This window comes from Rhinatrema bivittatum, chromosome 1 (assembly GCF_901001135.1).
Source record: "Rhinatrema bivittatum chromosome 1, aRhiBiv1.1, whole genome shotgun sequence".
NCBI lineage: Eukaryota > Metazoa > Chordata > Amphibia > Gymnophiona > Rhinatrematidae > Rhinatrema > Rhinatrema bivittatum.
This window is the reverse complement of record NC_042615.1, coordinates 621,300,494-621,324,303: the sequence shown is the minus strand read 5'-3', so window position 1 is coordinate 621,324,303 and position 23,810 is coordinate 621,300,494. Positions and strand designations below refer to the sequence as shown.

Sequence of the window (23,810 nt, the reverse complement as noted above, 5' to 3'; positions counted from 1 at the left end):
CTCATGCTTTTTATTTTAAAAGTTACTCTTTCTACTTCAGCAGCTTCAGTTCCCTCACTTCTGACCTTTTCAGGCTATAGGCCTTCATTTCCAGCTCCCTACTAATGCCCCACGCCAATATAGCAACAATTCTGGATGGTCTGTCACGTCTAGGCTTAGAGGGGGGGGGGGGGGGGAAATGAACAGTATATCCCACTGGTTTGAGTCTCGAGTTCAGAACGTGTTATGGAAAAATAAATGTTCTGCATCACTGTTGAACTGGAGGGAGCCTATCTGCCGCTATGAGGAGACATCATTTGATATGTCAATAATTCATATCATCCCTACGCAAACAACAAACAGTCAGCTATATCTGCAAGTAGGGAGGGAGTATCCTGCTCCAATGAGGAGATTAACCAAGGATTTGCCACTGAAAAGTGGCCAAGTACAAACTAGCCAGGTTTAAACCTGAGGCCTTCTGCAGGCCCACTTTCGATGGATTGTGTTAAATGATGATCTAATTCCTCGGAAGACTCAGGTAGTTCCATTCAATTCGGGCCTCACAACAAAATGTACAGATTACCAAGATGACTAAAAAGTGGTTATGAAGTTACACCACATGCACCCAATTGGTCCGCATCTCGAGTTGTTTTGCGGGCGATCTTCAAAGCATCTGCACTGCTGCTTGCTCCACCGGTATGTTTTGCCCCAGTTTTCAAAACAACAACAGGCACGTTCGTTCACCTTCAAAACTACTGAAAGCAAAAACAAAAAAAGGTGCCCGTCGAGATCCGCCCCTGCTTTGCCCGTGGGTACTTTTTCCCTGATCAAAATGTTGCACGTGACTTTGAAAAGGCTAACATGAACGCACTGTGTTCTCCTGGATTCCTCCCACCCCAGGAGCCCCTCCCACAACCTGCAGTCTTTTACCTGCCTTGTAGTGAACTGCACACATGCTTTCACCCTCATACAGGGCGAGCAATTTTCAAAAGCCATTTACGCACGTAAAGTGCCCTCTTTAAAGACACAAATGGACGCCTTTGTGCCAACAAGTCTTGTCACTGCAATTCTCTGTACACGGAGGTTACCAGGGCAAAGTCTATGCAAGCTCTCATTAATTCAGAACTCTCCTGCATGTCTGGTAGCAGGTTGCTGATGGAGGGAGAGAGAGAATAACTCCTGTATTCAAAAGTCTACAGTGGCTCCCTGTTCTCTATTGTATAAAATTTATAACCCTGACGCTTGCCTTATACACAATTTAGCTCCTGTGCATCTATTACATCATGGAAGACCCTACAGGACTGTTAAAGAGCATCATATTCTATACTGGAGGCACAATTACAGTTATCTTCTGGAGCCAAGGTCACAATCAGCACCGAAAAGATCCTTTTCAGGATCTGCCCCATGTTTCTGGAATGAATCCCCAGTAGAAGTCAGATCTAAGGCTGCTTTACCGGGTTACTGTCTTAAAACGGAGGCCTGGCTTTTCCATTCAGCCTTTACAGATCAAGTATGAGTTCTATTATTAGAACTACTAATGGAACCATCAGTTTTTCTGATCCCATTTTAATATTCCCTGATTGATAATCAAATAAATTGGGGGTACTGTCCCTTAAGAGTGAACAGGAAACTAATGGTATTTTAATTCTACATTTTTATTTATCCTTATTTCTGATATTTGGCCAAGTTATAGTAGAGTGTTATTGTACATTTGCGTGTTTGTATTTATACTTGTACTCATAAGTTTAGATACCCCTGGCAGAATTTGTAAGATGTGTAGCATTTTAAGAAAACATGAGTGATAAAAGAAAACACATCTGTTATTTGTTTCAAATTAAACTATACATCACAGAATAGCACAGATATTAAACTAATCATAGCAATAAGGGAAATAATAAAATGGTCCTGTTCAAAAGTTTGAATACCCTTAGCTCTTAATATTGTGTATTGCCTCCTTTTGCATCAGTGACAGCTTGCAGTCTTTTGTGATGGTTGCGAATCAGGCCCTTTATTTTTTTATGCGGTAAAGCTACACATTCCTCTTGGCAAAAAGATTCCAGATCCTGTAAATTCTTTGGTTGTCTAGCATGAACTGCATGTTTGAGCTCACCCTAAAATGGTTCAAGATTGTTGAGGTCAGAAGACTGTGATGGCTTCTCCAGAACCTTCACTTTCTTCTGCTGCAGCCACTGAAGGGTCAACTTGGCCTTGTTTTGGATCATTGTCATGGTGAAAAGTCCAAGGGTAACCCCTGTGCAGCTTCCTGGCTGATGAATGCAAATTCTCCTACAATATTTTCTTATAAGATGCTGCATTCTTCATGCCATCAATTTTGATGAAATTCCCTGTGCTACTGTAACTCACTCCCCCTCAAAAACAGCAGGGATGGTATACTTCTCTTTATAGGTCTTGATGACTCCTCTCCAAACATAGCGATTTTTGGTCTCATCACTCCAAATTATTTTGCTCCAGAAGTTCTGTGGCTTCTCTAGGTGCTGTTTGGCATATTGGAAGCAGGCTGTTCTGTGGTGTTGGTGTAGCAATGGCTTTTTACTGGCAGCTCTACCATGCAGCCCATTTTTGTTCAAAGTATCTCCTTATTCTGCATGCTGAACATCCATACCACTTTGTTTCAGAGAAGCCTTTATTTCAGTAGAAGTTGCTTGTGGGTTTTTCTTTGCATCTTGTCAAATTTTCCTGGCAGTTGTGTCTGAAATCTTGGCTTGGCATTAACAGAACTTATAATTTTTCATTTCTTAATCAGAGTTTGAACAGTACCGACTGTCATTTTCAAATCTTTGGATATCTTTGTTATATCATTTTCCTGATTTATAAAGTTGAACTACTTTTGCTTGCAGATCCTTTGACAATTCTTTTGTTTTCCCCTTGCTTCAATAAGCACCAAAATCAGTGCAGCCTTGGATGAAATGCAAAGGGTTTCTCAAGAGCCAAGAAACTCAGTGACTATTTATACATAGACACTAAATACAATCAAATAAAGGCACAGGTGTGGATACCTACCCTTCACTGCCATCTCAAATTGTGTGTGTCAATTGATTGTATATTATCGGCTCAAACAATCAAGGGTATGCAAGCTTTTGAACATGATCTTTTTGTTTCCTTTATTGCTATGGTTTGTTTAATGATTATGCTATTCTGTGATGCATAATAGTTTAATTTGAAACATTAAAAATAATAAGACGTGTTTTGTCTGATCACTCATGTTTTCTCAACATGTGATACATCTTACAAATTCTGTAGGGGGTATGTAAACTTGTCAGCACAATTTAACTGCTGCTATATTGTTCTTTGCTTTGGGTGATGTAGTTTAAAAATGTTGGTTACATTTAGCCTTAAATTAAATAAAATACATTCTACGCTAAAGCCTGGACCATGGCTCCCTCTGTAGTCTAGTTCAAATGCACTTCATGGCTGGCCTTGCAGACATGATTTCTAGGGATGTGCATCATTTTTATGACGAATTAAATATTGTACGATATTTATTAATTAGTCATATATCGGTAAAATTGATAAACGATCGCATTTTCCCCAAATTCTCGTGAAAAAAAACATTACTTTTTGTTAGTGTGCACCAAGTCGAAAAACTATTTTTTACTAAAAAAAAAAAAAAATGCCGATTCGCGGAAAAATGAGATTTTCCCTTGGCCGTCCGAACCCAAAAGCGCAAACGATTGGGCACCAGATGCACATCCCTAATGATTTCTGCATCAGGATTAGCCTGCCTTCCCCTCCACCACGGGACCTGAACCTGTGTCTCCAAGCAATGATGCACAGCACCATTCAGCCTGTCCCCTAATCATCTTTTGAACCGCACAATTCAAGTATTAACCTTTTTTTTTTCTATGCTGCTTTACAAGTTCTGAGGTGTAAACGAATCACCATGAAAAGAGAGAGAGAGAGAGAGAGAATATAACTGATGTGGGCCAAAGAAGAAACTGAGATGGTGAGACATAAGGAGAATCCAAAAGGGGTTGATGGGCAGCTGATTCTCCTCCCAGTTTCAGCTCCCTGCCCCCAGATTTCTGAGTTAAAGACTCTTCTGCAGATCTGCCTCAGGATTTGCCTGATACAGTAGCTCTTGCCTCCATGCTCAATCACATTCCTCTGGAGGCTGAAGAAAGGGAAGTTCAAACAGAACGTGAGAAAATACCTTTTTATTTTTGCTGAGAAGCTGGTAGCCGCCCAAAACAGACTTCCAGTGAAGGCAACAGGAGCCAAAAACAATGGCAGATTTCGAGCAGATATGGTAGTGAGGGCAACTGTCAAAACAACCCACAGAAGGAAGCTGACAAAAATGCACACAAGTTCCTCCAGTTTTCAAAGCGGACTTAGGTGCACGAGTCCACAGTCCCACCCGCTCTGTGCAGGGCATAGCTGGTGCAAGTTAATTTACGCATGTACTTGTTAATCAGCACAACGAAGCTTATAAATCCCAACCTCAGTGCCTGGAACGCCTCTTTCATTTGCATAAAAGTATGCGTGAAATTGGGTTACAAGTGCAGTTTCTGTGCATGCAAACCCTGGGCAATTTTAGAAGTCACTTACACACAAACCTGAGTTTTAAGCTTGGAAATAGCTTGAAAGTGCCCCCCCCCCCCCTTACTGGCAGAGGGAGGGAGAAGATCCACCGATCGACCTGCGACAGCACAGCAGACTGGGTGGACAGAGTTCTCCTTTTCTGCCAACATCTTGCAGGCGATCTATGGAAACGGCTGAACGTTTTATTATGTAAACTTGATTTCCTACTACAGATACAAGGGTCTCCGGCCCACGGGGGCCAATACATTTGTGTTGCCTCCCCTCCTTGTACAAATGCTTAAGGTCACAGAAACAGCAGACATTTCAAATAACCCCCTCTTCTTGCCTTCTGCCTATGTGCGACTGAAAAGAAAAAAATGAAAAAGAGAGGACTCCGGGCGCCCCCTATAAAACTGGCACCTGGGGGCTCTGAACCTCCCTGCCCCGCCCCCCCCCCCTCGCTACGCCACTGCAGAGCGGGTTCCAATAATAAAAAATTATTACACTTATACAAAACATGAATCTCATACAAGCCACAGAATTAACATGAAAACAGGAGGTATGAAGGGGGGAGGGCTTTAGAAGCAAGTCTAGGAACTGGATAGAGCATTGCTAGGGACTTCCTGGCTGCCGGTGCTCACAGAGAGTGACCCTTGTGGTGTACAACAATGGCGATATACATGGATGGGGGAAAAAAACAAAAAAAAAAACAAACCACCCCCACACGTCTGCAAAATGTTGACATGCAAAACAGAGGTTTAGTCAAATGCTGCAGTATTTCCTGCTCAAAAGTCTGGCCAGTACTGGTAGAGAGGTCTGGAGCAGCGGTGCTTTCTGGGGCAAATGTTAGCAGATACAGTATAGCCTGGCTGATGCATGGTGGACAGGAGGCCAATGTCCCCCAAAACATCTGTACTGAAAATAAGGACATAACATCACAAAAAAACAAAACAAAAAACTTCTTTACTTCCATGATTTGAAGCCAAAAGAGCTCTTTGCCTTCCAACTCCTTTGGGCTCATAGCAATCTTCCAACAGGCCCTGCAGGAGGGTTACAGAGCAGCCGAATGCCACAAACCAGAAAATTCTACTCTAAAACATTATCGTCTCCTTTTAGGGTCTGTGTTGAGGTACATACACACACACTAAGACAGTGAAAGGGAGGGAGAGAAGTTAAAAAAAAAAAAAAAAAGTCTCTTTCACAAGTGAACCTTGTTCATCGCACGCACAGTGTACATTAATGCGAAGAACCAGGCACTACCCTCCCCCCCCCTGGCCAGACCCATTCCCCGAGCGGCTGCACGCCCGCCTCAGCACCTGGCAGCCAAAAAGGACACGCTCGTGCGCTGTCGTCCAGGGAAGCAAACTACTCTGTGCCGCCGCGCTCCTGAGCTGCCAGGAAGACACGAGAATTAAAGCACGAAAAACCTGTCTCTAACAAGACACAGATCCGAGGCCTTAGTGCAGTACTCAGAACCCCGCCCTCCCGGCGCTGAGAGAGCAGAATTCAAACAGGTTACACAGCTGCACTAGAAACCCCTCCCCCCCATGACCTCCTCGTTCTCCCTAACTTCCCCCCTCGCCCCACCACCAAAAGAAGTGCATCCTAGAAGGCCTCTTGCCAAATCAGTCTGTACTGTGACCACAAACTATATTCAATGGGTTGGGGTGGGGCAGTGGAGTGGAAGTGCTTTGTGTTGCCATGCCAAAGGGCCCGGGTTCAATACTTGGTTCCGGTCCTCCGATGCTCCCAGATTGGTCAGGGATGCTGCAAAAATTAGCACTTGCAGCCCCCCCCCCCCCCCCCCGAGTGGAGGGATTCTCCCTTGGAGCGACGGCTGACTTAAGCGCACGGTTCCTGAAGGCCCTCAGGTGGCCCCCGGCCGAGGAGCACTGCTGTGATGACTGGCGTTTAGTGGGCTGGGAGGGGGTTATAAAATAGAGGGACATTTCCTGGGCGGCTGCAAAGAAAGGCTGGTGGTGCTGGGATCCCAGCCCTGGTTCCGATGGAGCAGGACAAAAAAAAAAACAAAACTGTCCCTTCTCTCCCCAAAAGGCAAAGAAGTGTGCTCCAGTTCAAAATAATTGTTTGTTTCAGCAGCTGTTGGTTAAGGGTGGGGTAATCTTTGAACAAGTTAAGTTAAAAGCAAACAGCCAGCAAACTCTGCACACATACTGCCAGCTCCAAGTATGTGGCTCAGTTTCAGTAAAAGAGAAATAAAATCAAAACCGCTCCTTACAGCCCTCCATGCATAGACTCAGGTAGCGACTGAACTCACTTGATACTGGATGTTAATGTCACTTAGGGCTTTCCTTACCCAAATCTCTATTTGGGGATTTTTGTAAACTACTATACAACTTCCAAAAGTTAAGAAGCTGGCAGCAACTGACTTCCAAAAACATTTGTTTCCTTAAAATTTGAAAATGTTACTGGATTTTTAAACATTTTAGAAATTTACCTGAACCCCTGACTTTGCCAAAATGTAGAAAGCCCTTTGGCAATACACAGTAACACAGTAAATGACGGCAGATAAAAACCAAAATGGCCCCTCCTGTCTGCCCGGTGTAACTTGCATCCACACTATCTGCACCGAACAGCAGGATTTTCTACAAAGCTTTGGGTGTACACTCACTCAGTCTCGTTCCCCCACACTCCATGCGACTGCAAATAAAGCCATGGGATTCACTCCATTTGAGTCCAGTCATCTTGTTTATTTCCTGGCACACAGAATGCAGGCTTCAGAGATGAGGCAGAACTTTGTATCCAATGGAATTCCAAAATGCCGGCACATCCAGAGATATTAAGGCTGCCTTATGTGATTTAATAGTCCAATGTCAGACTGTGCCACTCATACTTTTGAGAATTCACTAACAGTGGGACTGCTGTGACCCTATGGTACTCAGCCACAGATAATCTGCCCCATGCTTCAAGCAGAAGTCCCACAAAAATAGCTGGCATTTCACTTCCTGGAGCCTCCAAAATGCTCTGCAAGGAGCTGGGGTCCTCTAAGGCAGCACGCTGAACAGAGCAGATCTTGTTTGTTCCAGTGTTCCCAAGGAGTGATGTCAACTAACTCACCAGCATGCTTATATATAGCAATAAAACTATAAAATTTCCACTAGGGGCCACTGGAGTACAGATGCAGCTAATAACCAAGGGTTATATAGACCCCACTGAAACCTGATGTTCCCGCCAGGTACACAAACTTTTAACACTAATGAAATAGATGATACGTTCTCCAACATACATAGCTTCAAACCCACTCAAGCAGCATCATATTATTTGGTCCAACCATCTATCACATAAGAACATGCCATACTAGGTCAGACCAAGGGGCCATCAAGCCCAGCATCCTGTTTCCAACAGTGGCCAATCCAGGCCATAAGAATCTGGCAAGTACCCAAAAACTAAGTCTATTCCATGTTACTGTTGCTAGTAATAGCAGTGGCTATTTTCTAAGTCAACTTAATTAATAGCAGGTAATGGACTTCTCCTCCAAGAACTTATCCAATCCTTTTTTAAACATGGCTATGCTATCTGCACTAACCACATTTTCTGGCAACAAATTCTAGAGTTTAATTGTGCGTTGAGTGAAAAAGAAGTTTCTAAGAACATAAGAAAATGCCATACTGGGTCAGACCAAGGGTCCATCAAGCCCAGCATCCTGTTTCCAACAGTGGCCAATCCAGGCCATAAGAACCTGGCAAGTACCCAAAAACTAAGTCCAATTAGATTTAAATTTGATACATACTAACTTCATGGCGTGCCCCCTAGTCTATTATCCGAAAGAGTAAATAACGATTCACATTTACCTGTTCTAGACCTCATGATTTTAAACCCCTCTATCATATCCCCCCTCAGCCGTCTCTTTTCCAAGCTGAACAGCCCTAACCTCTTCAGTCTTTCCTCAGAGGGGAGCTGTTCCATCCCCTTTATCATTTTGGTCGCCCTTCCCTGTACCTTCTCCATCGCAACTATATCTTTTTTGAGATGTGGCGACCAGAATTGTACACAGTATTCAAATGCAGCCTCACCATGGCGCAATACAGAGGCATTATGACATTTTCCGTTTTATTCACCATTCCTTTCTAATAATTCCCAACATTCTGTTTGCTTTTTTGACTGCCGCAGCACACTGAACCAACGAGTTCAATGTGTTATCCACTATGAAGCCTAGATCTCTTTCTTGGGTGGTAGCTCCTAATATGGAACCTAACATTGTGTAACTATAGTATGGGTTATTTTTCCCTATATGCATCACCTTGCACTTATCTACATTAAATTTCATCTGCCATTTTGATGGCCAATTTTCCAGTCTCACAAGGTCTTCCTGCAATTTATCACAATCTACTTGTGATTTAACTACTCTGAAAAATTTTGTACCTGCAAATCTGATTACCTCACTCGTCGTATTTCTTTCCAGATCATTTATAAATATATTGAAAAGTAAGGGTCCCAATACAGATCCCTGAAGCACTCCACTGCCCACTCCCTTCCACTGAGAAAATTGTCCATTTAATCCTACTCTCCGTTTCCTGTCTTTTAGCCAGTTTGTAATCCACGAAAGGACATCACCACTTATCCCATGACTTTTTACTTTTCCTAGAAGCCTCTCATGAGGAACTTTGTCAAACACAGTCTGAAAATCCAAATACACTACATCGACCAGTTCATCTTTATCTACATGTTTATTAACTCCTTCAAAAAAGTGAAGCAGATTTGTGAGGCAAGACTTCCCTTGGGTAAATTCATGCTGACTTTGTTCCATTAAACCATGTCTTTCTATATATTCTGTGATTTTGATGTTTAGAACACTTTCCACTATTTTTCCTGGCACTGAAGTCAGGCTAACTGGTCTGTAGTTTCCCGGATCACCTCTGGAGCCCTTTTTAAATATTAGGGTTACATTAGCCACCCTCCAGTCTTCAGGTACAATGGATGATTTTAATGATAGGTTACATATTTTTACTAATAGGTCTGAAATTTCATTTTTTTAGTTCCTTCAGAACTCTGGGGTGTATACCATCCGGTCCAGGTGATTTAGTACTCTTCAGTTTGTCAATCAGGCCTACCACATCTTCTAGGTTCACCGTGATTTGGTTCAGTACATCTGAATCATTACCCATGAAAACCTTCTCAGGTACAGGTATCTCCCCAATATCCTCTTCAGTAAACACCGAAGCAAAGAAATCATTTAATCTATCCGCGATGGCCTTATCTTCTCTAAGTGCCCCTTTAATGACAATATTATTCACAACATACCTGTAAAATACCTCGTGTATATCCTTTGCGTTAAAAAGATATCAACTGTGATAGCAACCAGCTAACCCTGGCCGTACCCAAGTCTACATAAGTGGGTTCCATGGCAGCAGAAGCCACCAAGAAGCGGAGCATGCAGATCTCTCTCATGCATATTCATTGTGGATATCCTGAAAGCCAGGCCTGTCTGTGGCCCTTGAGGACTGGAGCTGGCCACCCCTGCACTAATGAGTGAAAACTACAATGCAGCTGATATTACAGGAATAGTCAGTAAAAGCTTCTCATTACTCTAAAGACAGGATCTCAATCCAAGAGCCAGTCCCTCCACCAGAACATGGCACTGCACCTGTATGGAAGCAAAAAGGTGATATTGTTTTTATAAATCCAAGTCCAGCTGGGGAGGTTGGCTTCATCCCAGAGACTCCATCAGCTCCCTCTGCTGAACACAGTGCTCATAATCCTATGTCGAAAACAAGAACAGTTGAAATTTCTCTTCAGCTCAGAACTTGCAACAATGAATCCTCTCTTAGCAGATGTTACAGCTGACGATACTTAGCAGCACTGACACTGAGTAATAGACCTTCATAATGTTTGGGATCTGGCTTTTCTACTATTGAAGGAATCATCTCCCAGCCTTCTGGACACTACGGCATCTCTCTCACTTTCAGGGGAAGCGCACACCACCTGATACATCTGTACCTTGAAAACCATGCCAAGCTCTCTTGCTTTCACTGACCGCTTGCTGGGGCAAAAATGCGTCCTCACTTAGATGTGCCAGTTTAGGGTCATCCTTGACTTTCTCTACTACAATTATGATGAAACTACTGATCCAGTTCCTTTCCATTACTTCCATAGCCAACTTTGAGGCATAAGGATATTTTTAGCCCCAGAAATCTGTCACCATTTTTCTTACTTCGCATCCAGCTCTGCAGAGCCGCACCAAGCTGTAGGTATACGGTTTTCCAGGCTCCTGTCATATATTCTCTAAGCTTCCCTGGTAATGAGCAAGATATGGAACCACAGCCTGTGTAACAGATACCATCTGAGAGTCCATTTCTTCTGGAATCTCCACTGAGCTTTCCCCGGTGGCTGCGGCAGTATTACTAGGTGTCTTCAGCCTCCGAGAGGGCACTCGCCCCTCTCGCACACAAACAACTCCACACTGACTAAGGTTCAATGATTATCATCGGCTCAGACCTCAGATCACTCTCATCTTGTTCCATGTCAATGATCACATCAGGATTTGCTACACTTTCCTTCCCAGGGCCTACTGGCAAGGCTGACACTCTTCCTGAAGGGCTAACTCTAGCAGAGTTGGCTGTTCAAGCAACTCCTCATCTCCAACAGGGGCCTCAGTCTCCAATGGTGAGCTCATGGCCTTTAACCCCTTTCAAGACGAGAAAACACAATACAATAGGCTCACTGACGAATATATTCGGGGATTAAGCAACTCAGCCTCTTATTTACTCAGGGCCCCCTTACAGTACATGGCGCATACCACTGGCCACCAGCTAGGTACTTGTAACCTGGATTGGCCACTGTTGGAAACAGGATGCTGGGCTTGATGGACCCTCAGTCTGACTCAGTATGGCATGTTCTTATGGTCCCATGCTGCCAGTGAGGTCATCTTCTTCTTTCCAGAGAGAATGAATCATTCTAAAGTGCTGGTGGTAGCAGGTCGATCCTCCTCTTTCCAAAGCTGTCAGCAATTTTACCTTTGCTAATCACCAGCAATGGAACCCCGCACCTTTAGATTTAGTTTCTTCTCCTTTCCCTGCCTCCTTCCATTTCAAGTACTGTCGTGATTCAGACCCGTCTGAGGACACTGGGGGATGTAATCGTACCCCACAAATCTCCCACTCCTCCCTCGCCTCATACCTGACAGACATGAATCAAATATGGGGTGCAACGGTCATGGAAAACCATGTCCAATGCTACTGGGTCTACTAGGCACTCAGTAAAATTGACACTCCAGCCGCACTAGAACCCAACCTAGTTTGAGGTTTAATATTTTTATTTGATTGTATATATTGTTTCCTATACCACTTAGGACCTAGGTATAGGCGGCCTATAAATACTGTAAATAAAAATAATGCTCCAGGATGGTTGATTTTACAAGATTCTCACAAGCTCGGTCACTGGGTAACATCTTGAATCACGTGTACGTGATGACGAGGCCAACACCAATAGGCACTACACAATGACTCACTCCTTACACACAGAAGATGCAACAGTGCACATTTGCAAATTCTGTTAAAACTTTCTTTACTAAATTTTCAAGGTGACAGATCCCACGGCCATCTTAGATTTTAACGCAACATACTTGCATCGACAGTATCGAAAGCACAAACAGTTCCGAATTCAATTTTGCACCCAAAAGCCCATGTGCCTGGTGCCATTTTGTAAACTATCACACTGTCTGTCCAAAACAGCAGGATTTTCTCCTAGCGGGTACACTCAATCCCGTTCCCTCCAGTCACGATGCATTCATGCGACTTCAAATAAACCTAAAAGATTCACTCCATTTGAGACCAACTAACTTGTTTATTTACTGACATAGAAAATGCAGGTTCCAGACATGAGTTAGAACTTTGTATCCAATGGAATTCCAAAATGCCGGTACATCCAGAGATATTAAGGCCGTCTAATGTGATTTAATAGTCCAACATCAGACTGTGCCACTCATACTTTTGAGAATTCACTAACAGTGGGACTGCTGTGACCCTATGGTACTCAAGCACAGATAATCTGCCCCATGCTTCAAGCAGAAGTCCCACAAAAACAGCTGGCATTTCCCTTCCTGGAACCTCCAAAATGCTCTACAGGGAGCTGGGTTCCTCTAGGGCAGCACGTTGAACAGAGCAGATCTTGTTTGTTCCAGTGTTCCCAAGAGTGATGTCAACCAACTCACTAGCATGCTTATATATACATATATATAGCAGTAACACTATAAAAATTCCACTAGGGGCTGCTGGAGTACAGATGCAGCTAATAACCAAGGGTTACCCCATCAAGGCATTTAGGGTTGTAACTGCTACTCCCTGCAGGTCACTCCCCAAACAGAAATGTAACACCATAAGTTATCCCATTTCTTCATTTCTATCCTCTGCCATTAGGGATCCTCTGTGCTAATCCCTTCACCCTTCTGAATTCATTTAGGGTTCTTATCTTCCAACACTTCATCCAAAGGGCATTCCAGGAATCTACCACCCTTTCTATGAGAAAACATTTCCTGACATTGTCCCTCAGTCTACTCCCCTGGAGTTTCATAGTTCATAGCTCTAGTTTCCTTACCATTGGAAAATATTTGATTCTTGTGCAATATTAATACCTTCAGGTACTTAAAAGTCTATTTCAAATCCCCCCCCCCCACCACAATCTCTCCTCTCCTGTATACATATTTAGGTCCTCAAGTCTCATCTCATCTGTCTTTCAGTGAAGACCCTACATCATTTTGGTTGCCTCTCCCCTGTCCGCTTCTAACCTGTCTCTATCCTTTCTGATTTACAGTTCCCAGAACTGAACACAGTACTCCATGTGAGATCTCATCAATCACCTATACAGGGGCATTATCACAATATAATTTTGCTCAGCACACTGCATGTTTAGAGGTCAGTGTTCTAAATGCACATTATTATTATTATTATTTTTTTTTTTTTACCATGGCCATGGTTAACCTTGCAAACCAGAACAAAGTATAAAGGGCTGTAGCGCTCGGTTTACTATAAAGGTTTATATGCAGAGTATGGGGGCCACATTAAAAAGAGCATGGCCATTTCCACACAGGCACACAACATTTCAAGCCTGAACTTAAAGGGTTGGTTGGCCCGATGTGTATGTGTGGAGGGAGGGGGGTGGGATGAGGAGAAAATCCTCCTTCCACCCAAATCACAAGTCCTAGTTACCCCCACCCCCTAAGTCAACAATCTCTTTAGATCCACCCCCCATTCTAATCTAATTTCCCCTTGCCCCATGTACCCCATCACAATTATCCCTCCACATACACAAGTTGGATGTGCGAAGCCCGAACCTATTGGTTCGGGCTTCGTTTTCGGCCTTTAAAAATCGGGGAGACCCGAATTTCGTTTTAGCGCACATTAACTTCCGTTAGCGCACAATAAAATTTTTTCGTTAGCACGCACTAAACCCGAAAATAAATTTTTCCGGAAATTTCGGGAAAAATTTTTCGGGTTTCAGGCTCCCCGAACCAGGACGAATGCACATCCCAGCACAACCCTTCCAAGTGGCCATGCACTCCCCTCCCCAGGATAAGAGTCTCTTCCCTTCACATTTCTAATGGCACATATAAGGATCAAAGCGTGCCATGCCACTTAGGCAATGCCATAACAGAGCTGGAGGCCAAGCCAGCAGGAGATAAGAGACTCTCCTCCAGCATGCTGTCCTAGGCTCTTTGGCGGAGGTCCAGGACACTGTCCTCCACCAGAAGTTAACTGCTAGGATTCAAACCCTGCCATATGCTGGTATGCTAGCAGTTAACTACACCTCCTGAAGTGGCAGTACATTTTACTGGCCAACATCCCACGGCAATGACTAATCAGCTCAAAGCCTCTTTTGCATATACGGCTGTGCTACAATCGCATGCCAGCCCCTTAGTACGTGGTGCAGTTTTTAGTGTGCGCTTTATGTGCATTTAATGCACGAAAAAGTACAAGTTAGTACGCAGCCCACCCCCACTATCAAGTCAGCACAAGCCAAAAAAATAAAAACCACAGCAGATAAGAACATGCATGGCAGGTTAAGTGACAGAAGAAGCCTAATGAATGCTTTATTTATAATTTCTCACTAGGCAAGGTAAAAGAAAAGTCCCCAGGCTGTGTGCTAGTAATGTTACTGGGTACAGCGACAGATGGTGGACGCCTTCACCCCGATGCAGAACATAACACCAGCTCCACTGCTACCCCCCCCCACCTACATTAGGAACAAACCTCTCCTCTGCAGGGATTTAAACAAATAATGCTTTCCAATACGCTCGTTTCTAGCATACAAAATGGTTAGGCTGCCTGAAGAAGGATAAATAAATGGATGTCCCACCCAGCAGATTCTGCCCAGAATGCTTTTGGTTTGGAAGAGAAGGGTGGGGGAAGCAGCGAGCCTGAAGGAGCTGGGTAAAGCAGAGCCACTTTGCTTCAGGACTGCGAGAGTAAGATGGTGGTTAGGAATCACTGAGGGAAAAACCAACAGGTTACACAATTAAAACCAAACTGGTAACACAACTATTTTAGATGCTAGGGATTAAACACACCCATCTTCTCTCTCACCTTGTGGTCGCCATCATCCCACCCGCCCCCGACCCTGTGTTGTATAGAAGAGGCAAAAGGGACAAGGAAGAGCTATAAAAAAAGGTAGGAGCAAAAGCCAGTGGCTGAGCCCTGTACACCAAGGAACCTGCAGGAAACAGGAAGCAGGCTGGATCCTGCAGCAGTCAAACTGTCACCTCCAGGTCCCTCTTGCTTACAAGAGACCTTTCAATAAAAACATTTAGGGCACTTCTCCTTCCTGGGTTTTCACAGAAACCCTCTGGACTTTGCTTTTAAAGAAAAAAAAAAAAAGGCAATTGAGTTCTTAGTTCAAGGAGAAGGGTCCTTTACAGCAGGAGAGAGCAAACTACCATAGGAAGGCTTAAACAATCCTGAAAGGGGGCCCACTGGCTGCCCAATCAAGGAACCACAAATATGGCTTATGCTGTCGAGTCTCCGTGCCGTGGAGGCCCTGCAAGCTCAGGAGGGAGGGAGCTGCCAGAACGTCGTGATATCATTGCAAGCGTGCCACGGTTTAGCCATGCATCTCTTTCAGCGGGCCAGGGAGAGGAGCAGATTCTGGTGTGGCGGGCTCAGGCAAGGGAGACGCTTCCTTTCTTTGTGGCAGAACTGGACCTAGGAGCAGCCATTGCAGTGTTCCCACAACCCAGGAAGCGCTGCCACTCTCAGAGCTCAGCCCGGGAAGAGATCACAGCTGCTGCCCACCAGAGTAACAGAAGTGGAGGGGTGGGGGAGGGAAATGAACAAAGAGGCCATAGAGAATGAGGAGATGGAGGTGAGCGACGGCGGAGGTAGGGAAAGGAAAATAAAGGCAAAATGTGTAAAAATTAAAAAAAAGCAAATAAAAACATGAGAAAATTAAAAAAAAAAAAAAAAAAAAAAAAGGAGGAGGAGCAAACTAATAATAATTAAAAACAGTAAAAAAGCAAAAATAAAGTTGACAAGATAGGATGGGCTTTTTCCTCAGCTCTTAAAGAATGTTGTCTGGCACCTAAGTTTTTTTGGAAACATTTTTCATCCTTTACCATTGTGGTGTGTTGCCGGAGTGAGTGAGTTTGGAATGTGTTTCTTTCCGTTTGTCTGGTGGGCTTTAATCTGTGTCTGTCGTGTTTATGCCCGCCTCTCTCTCTCTCTGTTTTTCTGTTTAGGTGGGTTATATCTGGTATCTGGGCCTGTCTGAGTGTTGAGTTTCTGTGTCGAGGTTTGGGGGATATCTTTCCTTTATGTCTGTATGTGGGTAACTATGTCGATGTTTGTCTGGGTGTCTGTTTTGCTCTGTTTGCAGTATCTGACTGGGTATGGAGTGCCCATGTACGTATCAGCTTACTCCTATCAGCAACTTGAAAAGAAACAGAATGGGGGCTTTAAGCCACTGGTTGGCCATGTGGGTGCCTGCTGAATACCTTTCACGTGTATCTGTGTACACGCGTGCACACGCTAAACCATCTCGGGGGGCCCTAACCAACTGCATGAATGGAAGGGAGGAGGGGCAGAGCTCAAAAGGTTCTCTCACCTCTGCTTTACCTCACACTGCACCATTAAACAGCAGATTTGCACATTGCAGAATTAGTGTCAATTATACACAGGTTTATGCTGGAAATGTACGGACAGTTTTACCAATTCACGCAAAGTACTTCACTTGAACATTACGTCGCTCCCTCGAGCCTCTGCCAGTATGCTCTCTCCCCTAAACCAGTCCTCGGTATGCTGGTATTTTCTTTTTTTGCCAACAGCTCTTCTCCGTCTCTGTGGGATTTCATTTTAGTTTATGCAACGTATGCCACTGACTGCAAATCCTGCTGGGAGGGAGGCCTCCTGCATCCAGGGCACCACTCCCATTACCTTTCAATTTTTTCCCTCCCCCAACTGATTTGATTTTCGCCAAGACCACAGATACCCATTCCGTTGTCCTCGGATGAGGAGCACATTTTTCCGATGCCGGAACCGGTTCCAGGACCATCGGGTCTGTTGCCTCCCCAACGTCCAATCGAAAGCACAGATTGCATCAGTGCCTCCATTTCTCCCACAGTTTGGCAAGTTCGACAGGGAAACTCTGCCAGCTGTGCTGCCCCAATACAGTGACAAGAAGGGCACCTGTTAATCCCATCAACCACACTCAGCTAATCTCCTGCCTCTGTGACTGGGACAAACTCCCTAACGTATACTTGCCAACAAGCTGGCACACTAATTTCAAATCATACGTTCACGGTTAAAAATATATATAAAAAAAAATACAGACTCTTCATTTCTCTGTTCCCTGTGAGCACTTACAATCATCACAAATATACAGGCTGCACTTCTGCAGGAGACTTCTCTCTGTACGTTTGGCACTGCCCATAAAAACATAAGAGGTGCCATGCTGGCTCAGACCAAGTGTCCATCGAGCCCTGTTTCTGATGGTGGTCAATCCAGATGTTTAGGAAGTACCCGGCAGATCCCAAAGGAATGGGTCCATCTCTTGCTGCCCACTCCCATGGATAAGCAGGGGGGTTTCTCCCCCAAGTCTACCTGGCTAATAATTGACTGAATTATGGTCACTCATACCAAGCAGCTGCACCATCACCAGATCCTGCTTTCCACTAAGAACTGGGTGAAAAAGTAGTGCCTGCCCATCCTTGTTTGTTCTAAAATCCATTGCTCCAGGAAGCAACATGCCCTGGTGAGGCAATCACCCAATCGATACTGGGGTAATTGAAATCTCCTGTTATTTTGTTTGCAAGTTTGCTTGCCCATCTAATCTCAATTAGCATTTCACAATCATTTCACCATCCTGGTCAGGTGAAGGATAAGAAAGCCCTCACTGCTATCCTCCTGCCAGTCACACGTGGGATTTCCAGCCACAGACATTCCAGCAAGCAATTTGCTTCCTGCACAATTTATATCTTATTTGACTCTATGGAATCAAGCCACCACCATGTCTATCTGCTCTGTTATTTTGATATGCTTTTCACCCTGGTTTCACCACCAGATCTCTGAGATGCCTGTTATGGCAATATCATCATTTAGTGCCATATATTCTAACTCAGTCATCTTCCTTTTTAGACTTCTGAATGTATAGTTTTTATTCTCTATTTCATAAACCACTTATCAGTTTATCCAAGTAATTTGGACTCAGCTTTTTCAACATCCTCGCTCTCGGGATTCTCTGAATTCCTCTAATAGTAAAGTATGCTTGGAGGATACCTTGCTCCAAACCAGATTCCTCCTGAGAAACTGTCGGCTTTCCCCCATGTTCTAGTTTAAAAGCTTCTCTCTCTACTTTTTAAAATGTCAGCACCAGCAGCCGGGCTCCATCTTGGTTAAGAAAAGGTCTCCCCCCCCCCCCCTTCCCTAATGAATCTGAAGCCCTCCTCTCTGCACCGTCTCATCCGCATATTGAGACTCCAGACCTCAGCTTACCACTGGGACCCTGCAAGGAGAATTGGAAACATTTCTGAAAATGCTACCTTGGAGGCTCTGGATGTCAGTTTGCTACCTAGCAGCCTAAAATTTAGCCTTCGGCACTTACCTATGTTATTGGTACCTACATGGATCCTCCCCAGCAGCCTCTAAAATCCTATCCAGGTGATATGTGAAGTCCGCTACCTTTACAGCGAGCAGGTCTCATGGCCCCCAGCCACCCATGTATATACCTAATGAATGACTTGTCAATTACATCCCTACCCACCTAGATATACAGCCCAGAAAGATGCATCCTAGAGAGCAGATGCCCAGCTGCAAGATCATTTTTTTTTCCCGCTGCCAGGCAATGCTCTTTCCTGGTGACCAAAGCAGCACATGGGCTGTATTATGTCCCTGTCAGGTCTCCTCTATACACCACTCTGTTTGTCTCAGTCACTCTAGCTTTCAGAGACTGTACTCATTCAAGGAGCTCTTGAGCAGAGGCGAACACACACACACACACACACAGCTGGACTGCTCTCTGCCTAGATCTTATTTTTCTTCTAACTGGGGGAAAGCAAGTAAAACAAAAAAGTTATCCTGGCATTCTGCCTGAACGCAAACACAATATTCTGGTAGACTTAAAAAATATATAAATAAATAAAAAAGGTGCAAGGAGAAAGTAATCACAGGTATGACTTTATGCCAGTGAGGATCACCCACCACAAATTTAGGGAGTGAAAATGGAAAAATAGCATGGGGTAGGTGAGAATAAAAATTCCCAGTTTGCATATTCTATCCAGACAAAAACAGAAAAAAAAAAAATAAATATATATATATACACACACACACACACACATATAGCTTAAACCAGCAAGGCAACGACACATCAGCACAATTTAAACAAAGGAAAAAGGAAAACTATATAGTTTAAACCAGCTAGCAACATCAGCAAGAGAAATTCAAAAGATGTTGTCAGAACACTTAAGACTGCAGCAGGCTTCCTTTCCAAGAAGCAGGACATGAGCCCGCCCCTTTGCTGACTGGGCAGCTACAGTGCTGTCAGCTTAGCACCGCCCCTTTTCTCCTCCTCATCCTTCTGATGTGGTTCACTCTGCTGCAGCCTGCGGTCAATGGGGGGGGGGGGGGTCGGTGCTGTGAATTTTGCTAAATATTAACTGCCAGAAAGCAAAGGGGGAAGTCTGCATCTCACTCAACTCCAAACCGCGCCGAGGACGGAACAAAGCTTCTGCTGAGCAGAAGCTCTTACGGACCGTGACGCCACCTTCTCTGGAGCGTCAGCCCAGACTCCACCTTCTCTGGCTAGCTGCCATCAGAGCAGGAGAACTTGACACTTGGCATTACCATGTGGCTCTCATTATGACATTTTACTTCTTAATGATTTTAGTTTCCAATTTATGTTTTCTTTTTCAAGTTTCAGGCAAACAGCACGCCCTTTTTTTTTTTTCCTGTTCCTCCACCCGTACCGTTCCCTGTCCTCTTTTGCTCTCTCTCTCCTATATAGGCTGTGCTTTTTGGAACCAAAATGTCACTTTTGCCTACATTACATTTAGTAGTATTGCTGAGCACACGTGCAAATGTGCAGAAGTCATTGAATCCATTTTACCGGAATTTCGATAATGAACCAACAATTCCAGTCAGCATAAACAAAAAAAAAAACAACTTTGCTATTTTACATAACAAATGATAGCAGAAAAAGACCAAAATGGTCCATCCAGTCTGTCCAGCAGTGACCCATCCACCTCAGGCAGATGTGTAGACAAATTCCTACATGGAACCCAACATCCCGTCCCCTCTCAGCCAGCCTTGCAAGTTGTACCACTGCCTTTTAATGGCTGTAATTGCCACTCCATGCAGGTTACCCCAGGATCCTCTGGGTTTATCCCACACCTTTCTGAATCCTGTTATTTTTTTGTCTCTACCTCCACCGGGGAAGGCATTCCAGGAATCCACCACCCTTTCCATGAAAAAATATCTCCAGACATTGGTCCTGAGTCTATCCCCTTGAAGCTTCATAGCAAGACTGCTAAGTTCTACGACTTCCTTTCCATTGAAAAAGGTTTTTTTCTTGTGCATTGAATATCTTTTGAATATTTAAATGCCATCATCATAACCCCCATTTCCCTTCTCCTCTAGCATATACATAATTTGATCCTCATCTCATGACTTCTGATGCAGACCCGAAGGGTTTATCTGTAGATTTTCATACTATGCACCTGCAAAAGAGCATTTTCACATCTGACCATGTGCTTGGAATAGACTTCCTGAGCTGGTGCACCATGCTCCCCTCTTTCACTTTGTTTAAATCTAAAAAAAAAAAAAAAACCCCAACTTTTTGAGGCTGCTTTTAAATCTTAAAGACTCTTGGTTTGCCTTCAGTCTCATTAACTCATTTTGATAATTGTCTGTTGACCTGTATGTTTGTCTTGAGCAGGGACTGTCTCATGCATTTGTACAGCACTGCATACATTGAGTAGCGCTATAGAAATGTTAAGCAGTAGTAGTAGCAGCTTTATGCTCACCTTTGATGCAACTCCAACATTACTCTGCATCAGTGACAGGGGATGGCAGGAAATTTGAATCAAACAGTTACCAACAAGGGCCCTGAACTTAGTGGTCGGTGAAACAGCTAAGTATGGGAAAATAAGTGTGGGAGCTTGCCGGGCAGACTGGATGGACCGATTGGTCTTTTTCTGCCATCATTTCTATGTAATGACCCATGCAAGACCTCCATCCTCACACACAGTACCTCAACGTGGCCGCACCCTTACACCAAGCACCTAGTGTGGCCAGATGTTTCTATCTACATCAGCCCCCTTGCTGAATATGGTCCCAAATATAGACTGTATAGAATTAATATTAACATTGTTACTGAAAGTGCTGCTTGTATACAAAAAAAGCCATTACACAAGAACAAATGCTTCTCCAACTACACTCTTTCACCCAACATGCCATTAATCCTGCCTTCATGATTTCCATTTATAAGTCTCCCCACTCAGTTAAAACCAACTTATAACATGCACTTGTCTCTAACCAGTCTGTGCACAGCCCATCCACCATTTGCTCCAGGGCCCTTCTGATAAGTCAAAGAAATGATTTTATGATCACAATAAAAAAAAAGATGCACAGCTTTCATGCCAAATCAATCTAAGAAAAAAATATGCCTCTGGACAAAAAAAAGAATGAAGGCCTAGGAATAAGACACCAAAGGGAGATAAAAGACCAAGAAACAGACCGGCTACTATTTTGGCCCAATCATGTAGTACTGCTGTTTTAACATGACAGGTAAAAATAATTTATAGAGCGCCAGCATCCACTGGGCCACGCAAGATGGTCCATATGTTCTCTCCTCATAGAGCTTAGAATCTAAATGTGAACACAGTGAGGTAAAGTGATTTGTACAAGGTCACGGAGAAAGTGGTGAACAGAACCACCTGGAGTCTCCCTTCGTCTGCTCTAACCATACCCAATGTTATTACTACAGGACATATGGCAAAAGGGCATACAACAAATGAAAGGGCCCATCATCACTGCCACCAGATTTAAAACAAGAAGGAAAGATTAATTTTTGCCCCGAGTCCCACTATGCCTTAGGATCATCTACAATGAACATTGACAGTTGGACATGTGGATAAAGATGGAAGTGGTTAAGAGAATTTAAAAAAAAAATGTTTTGCTGTATAGAAGCAATGGGAAAAAGAACAAGACTGCTAGGAAAGGTAATATTTTAAGAGATTAGAAGAATGCACCCATTCAAAAAACATCCAATTTTACAACACTATACAGGGAATATGTATTTAAAACTACTTTTGGTGGCCCTGTGCCTTACGTTTGAGTGTGTTTCTGTACAAGAAGTACTATGCACATTGTAATATTCACTAATTGTGCAGATGACTCACTCTAGAGAGCACTTTCAAGCTTGCTAATATAGAGATTACTGAGGCCTTCCACACAACTATGGAAAAAACCTATTTTCTTTGCCTTTTCTTGGGGGTAAAAGCTGCTGAATGATTCTACCTGGCAGTGCCAGATTAGGCCTCCCCAAAAAATAGGTTTATTTGTACTCGTGAAATTAATCTTAAGTGTTCCTTTAACTTCTATCAGCACATTATCTCACAGCTTATTCTAAAGAACAAGACACCATAAACTCGGGTAAGAGGTTTTAAAACGTCATGCGCATACTTTAGCAAATGTAGTTAAGAAAACAGAATACAGTTTGTGTGTGTGTGTGTGTGTGAGGGGAGGGGGAGAGGCTGGGAAGGAAAGAGGCAAGGTTTTTAAGGCTGAAAAACAGGAGGAGGAGGAGGAGTCATGTTGTGTGTCTGGCTAAACACTACAGTCTCCCTTGGACTGTCACTTAGCGTATCACGTTCAAAGTAGTTTATGTCGGGCTGTCGGAGAGAGGAGCACCAAACGGAAAGCGCACTCACGAGACGTAGGCAGGGTATCCGAATCCAATTAAGTTGCAGAGTAGAGATGCTCCATATCCGATCACCAGATAGACGGCGATGACCCCGATGAGAGCTGAAAGAGAATGAGAGAGAGGGGGGGGGGGAAGATCAGGTCATGCAGGGCCAGCAAGAAAATCTAGGGCTCGACACACTGAATGCACGAAGCCGCCGTCATCAGGGCGGGGCGCACTCCCCGGACACCCCCTCCCCCGATCACCCAGGCCGGGAGACGGCTCGCGCTGCTCCCGGGGGCGGCTGCCGCCAGGTCGGGCGCGTACCGAGGGCGATGTAGCGCTTGTTCACGCCGGTCTTGGCCTCGATGGCCGACAGCAGGTCAGTGATCGCGTTCTTCTCCCGCAGGAGCTTCTCGAAACCCTCTCGCAGGGCGACGACCATGGCGGCGGCTGCCTGTCCGTGCGCTCCCTCCCGCGGCTCCGATCCCCAGGGGCGCGCGCTGCTGCTGCTGCCTCCTCTGAGCTGCGGCTGCAGGGAAGAGAAGGATCGGCCGAGTCACCCCGCCCCAACCTCGGCGAGCCGCCCTTCTCCTTCCCCTCCTCCACCCCTCCCCTTGCCAGAGCATCGCCCCTCCCTCCTCCTCCTCCTCCTGATTACAGAAACATCTGCACCCGGCCGAAGGAGGGAAGAGCTCGCACGCACGCTCAGAGAGAGCCCAGGAATGGGGTGGGCTCGGCCACCAGGGCTGTGGCTGGACCAGTTTGTGTCGTCCCCCACCACCACAGCCGGCATCAGTCACCAGGGAGCTGGGGCGAGAATGGCTTCTTGGTTTCTCCCTTCCCTCAAAAGATGTTCTGCTGCCGCCCAGACTCATTTAGCTGGGAGTGTACCCAATTAAATTGAACAGTCTAAAAGCTTAGAGAAAATTAAATATAAATAAGTAAGT

The 23,810-nt window shown here is 44.5% G+C and overlaps 1 protein-coding gene across 1 annotated transcript in view; it reads right to left on the bottom strand.

Annotated features, from left to right (window-relative positions):
- REEP5 (receptor accessory protein 5) overlaps positions 1-23,438 on the bottom strand; it is a 66,676-nt gene extending 43,238 nt beyond the window's left edge. Inside the window, exons 1-2 of the mRNA XM_029571585.1 lie at positions 23,188-23,438; positions 22,889-22,982 (exon numbers count right to left, since the gene is read on the bottom strand). Coding sequence (XP_029427445.1) covers positions 22,889-22,982; positions 23,188-23,305 — 212 coding nt within the window. The 5' untranslated portion in view covers positions 23,306-23,438. The remainder of the gene's footprint in view (positions 1-22,888; positions 22,983-23,187) is intronic.
- Between the last annotated feature and the right edge of the window lie 372 nt (positions 23,439-23,810).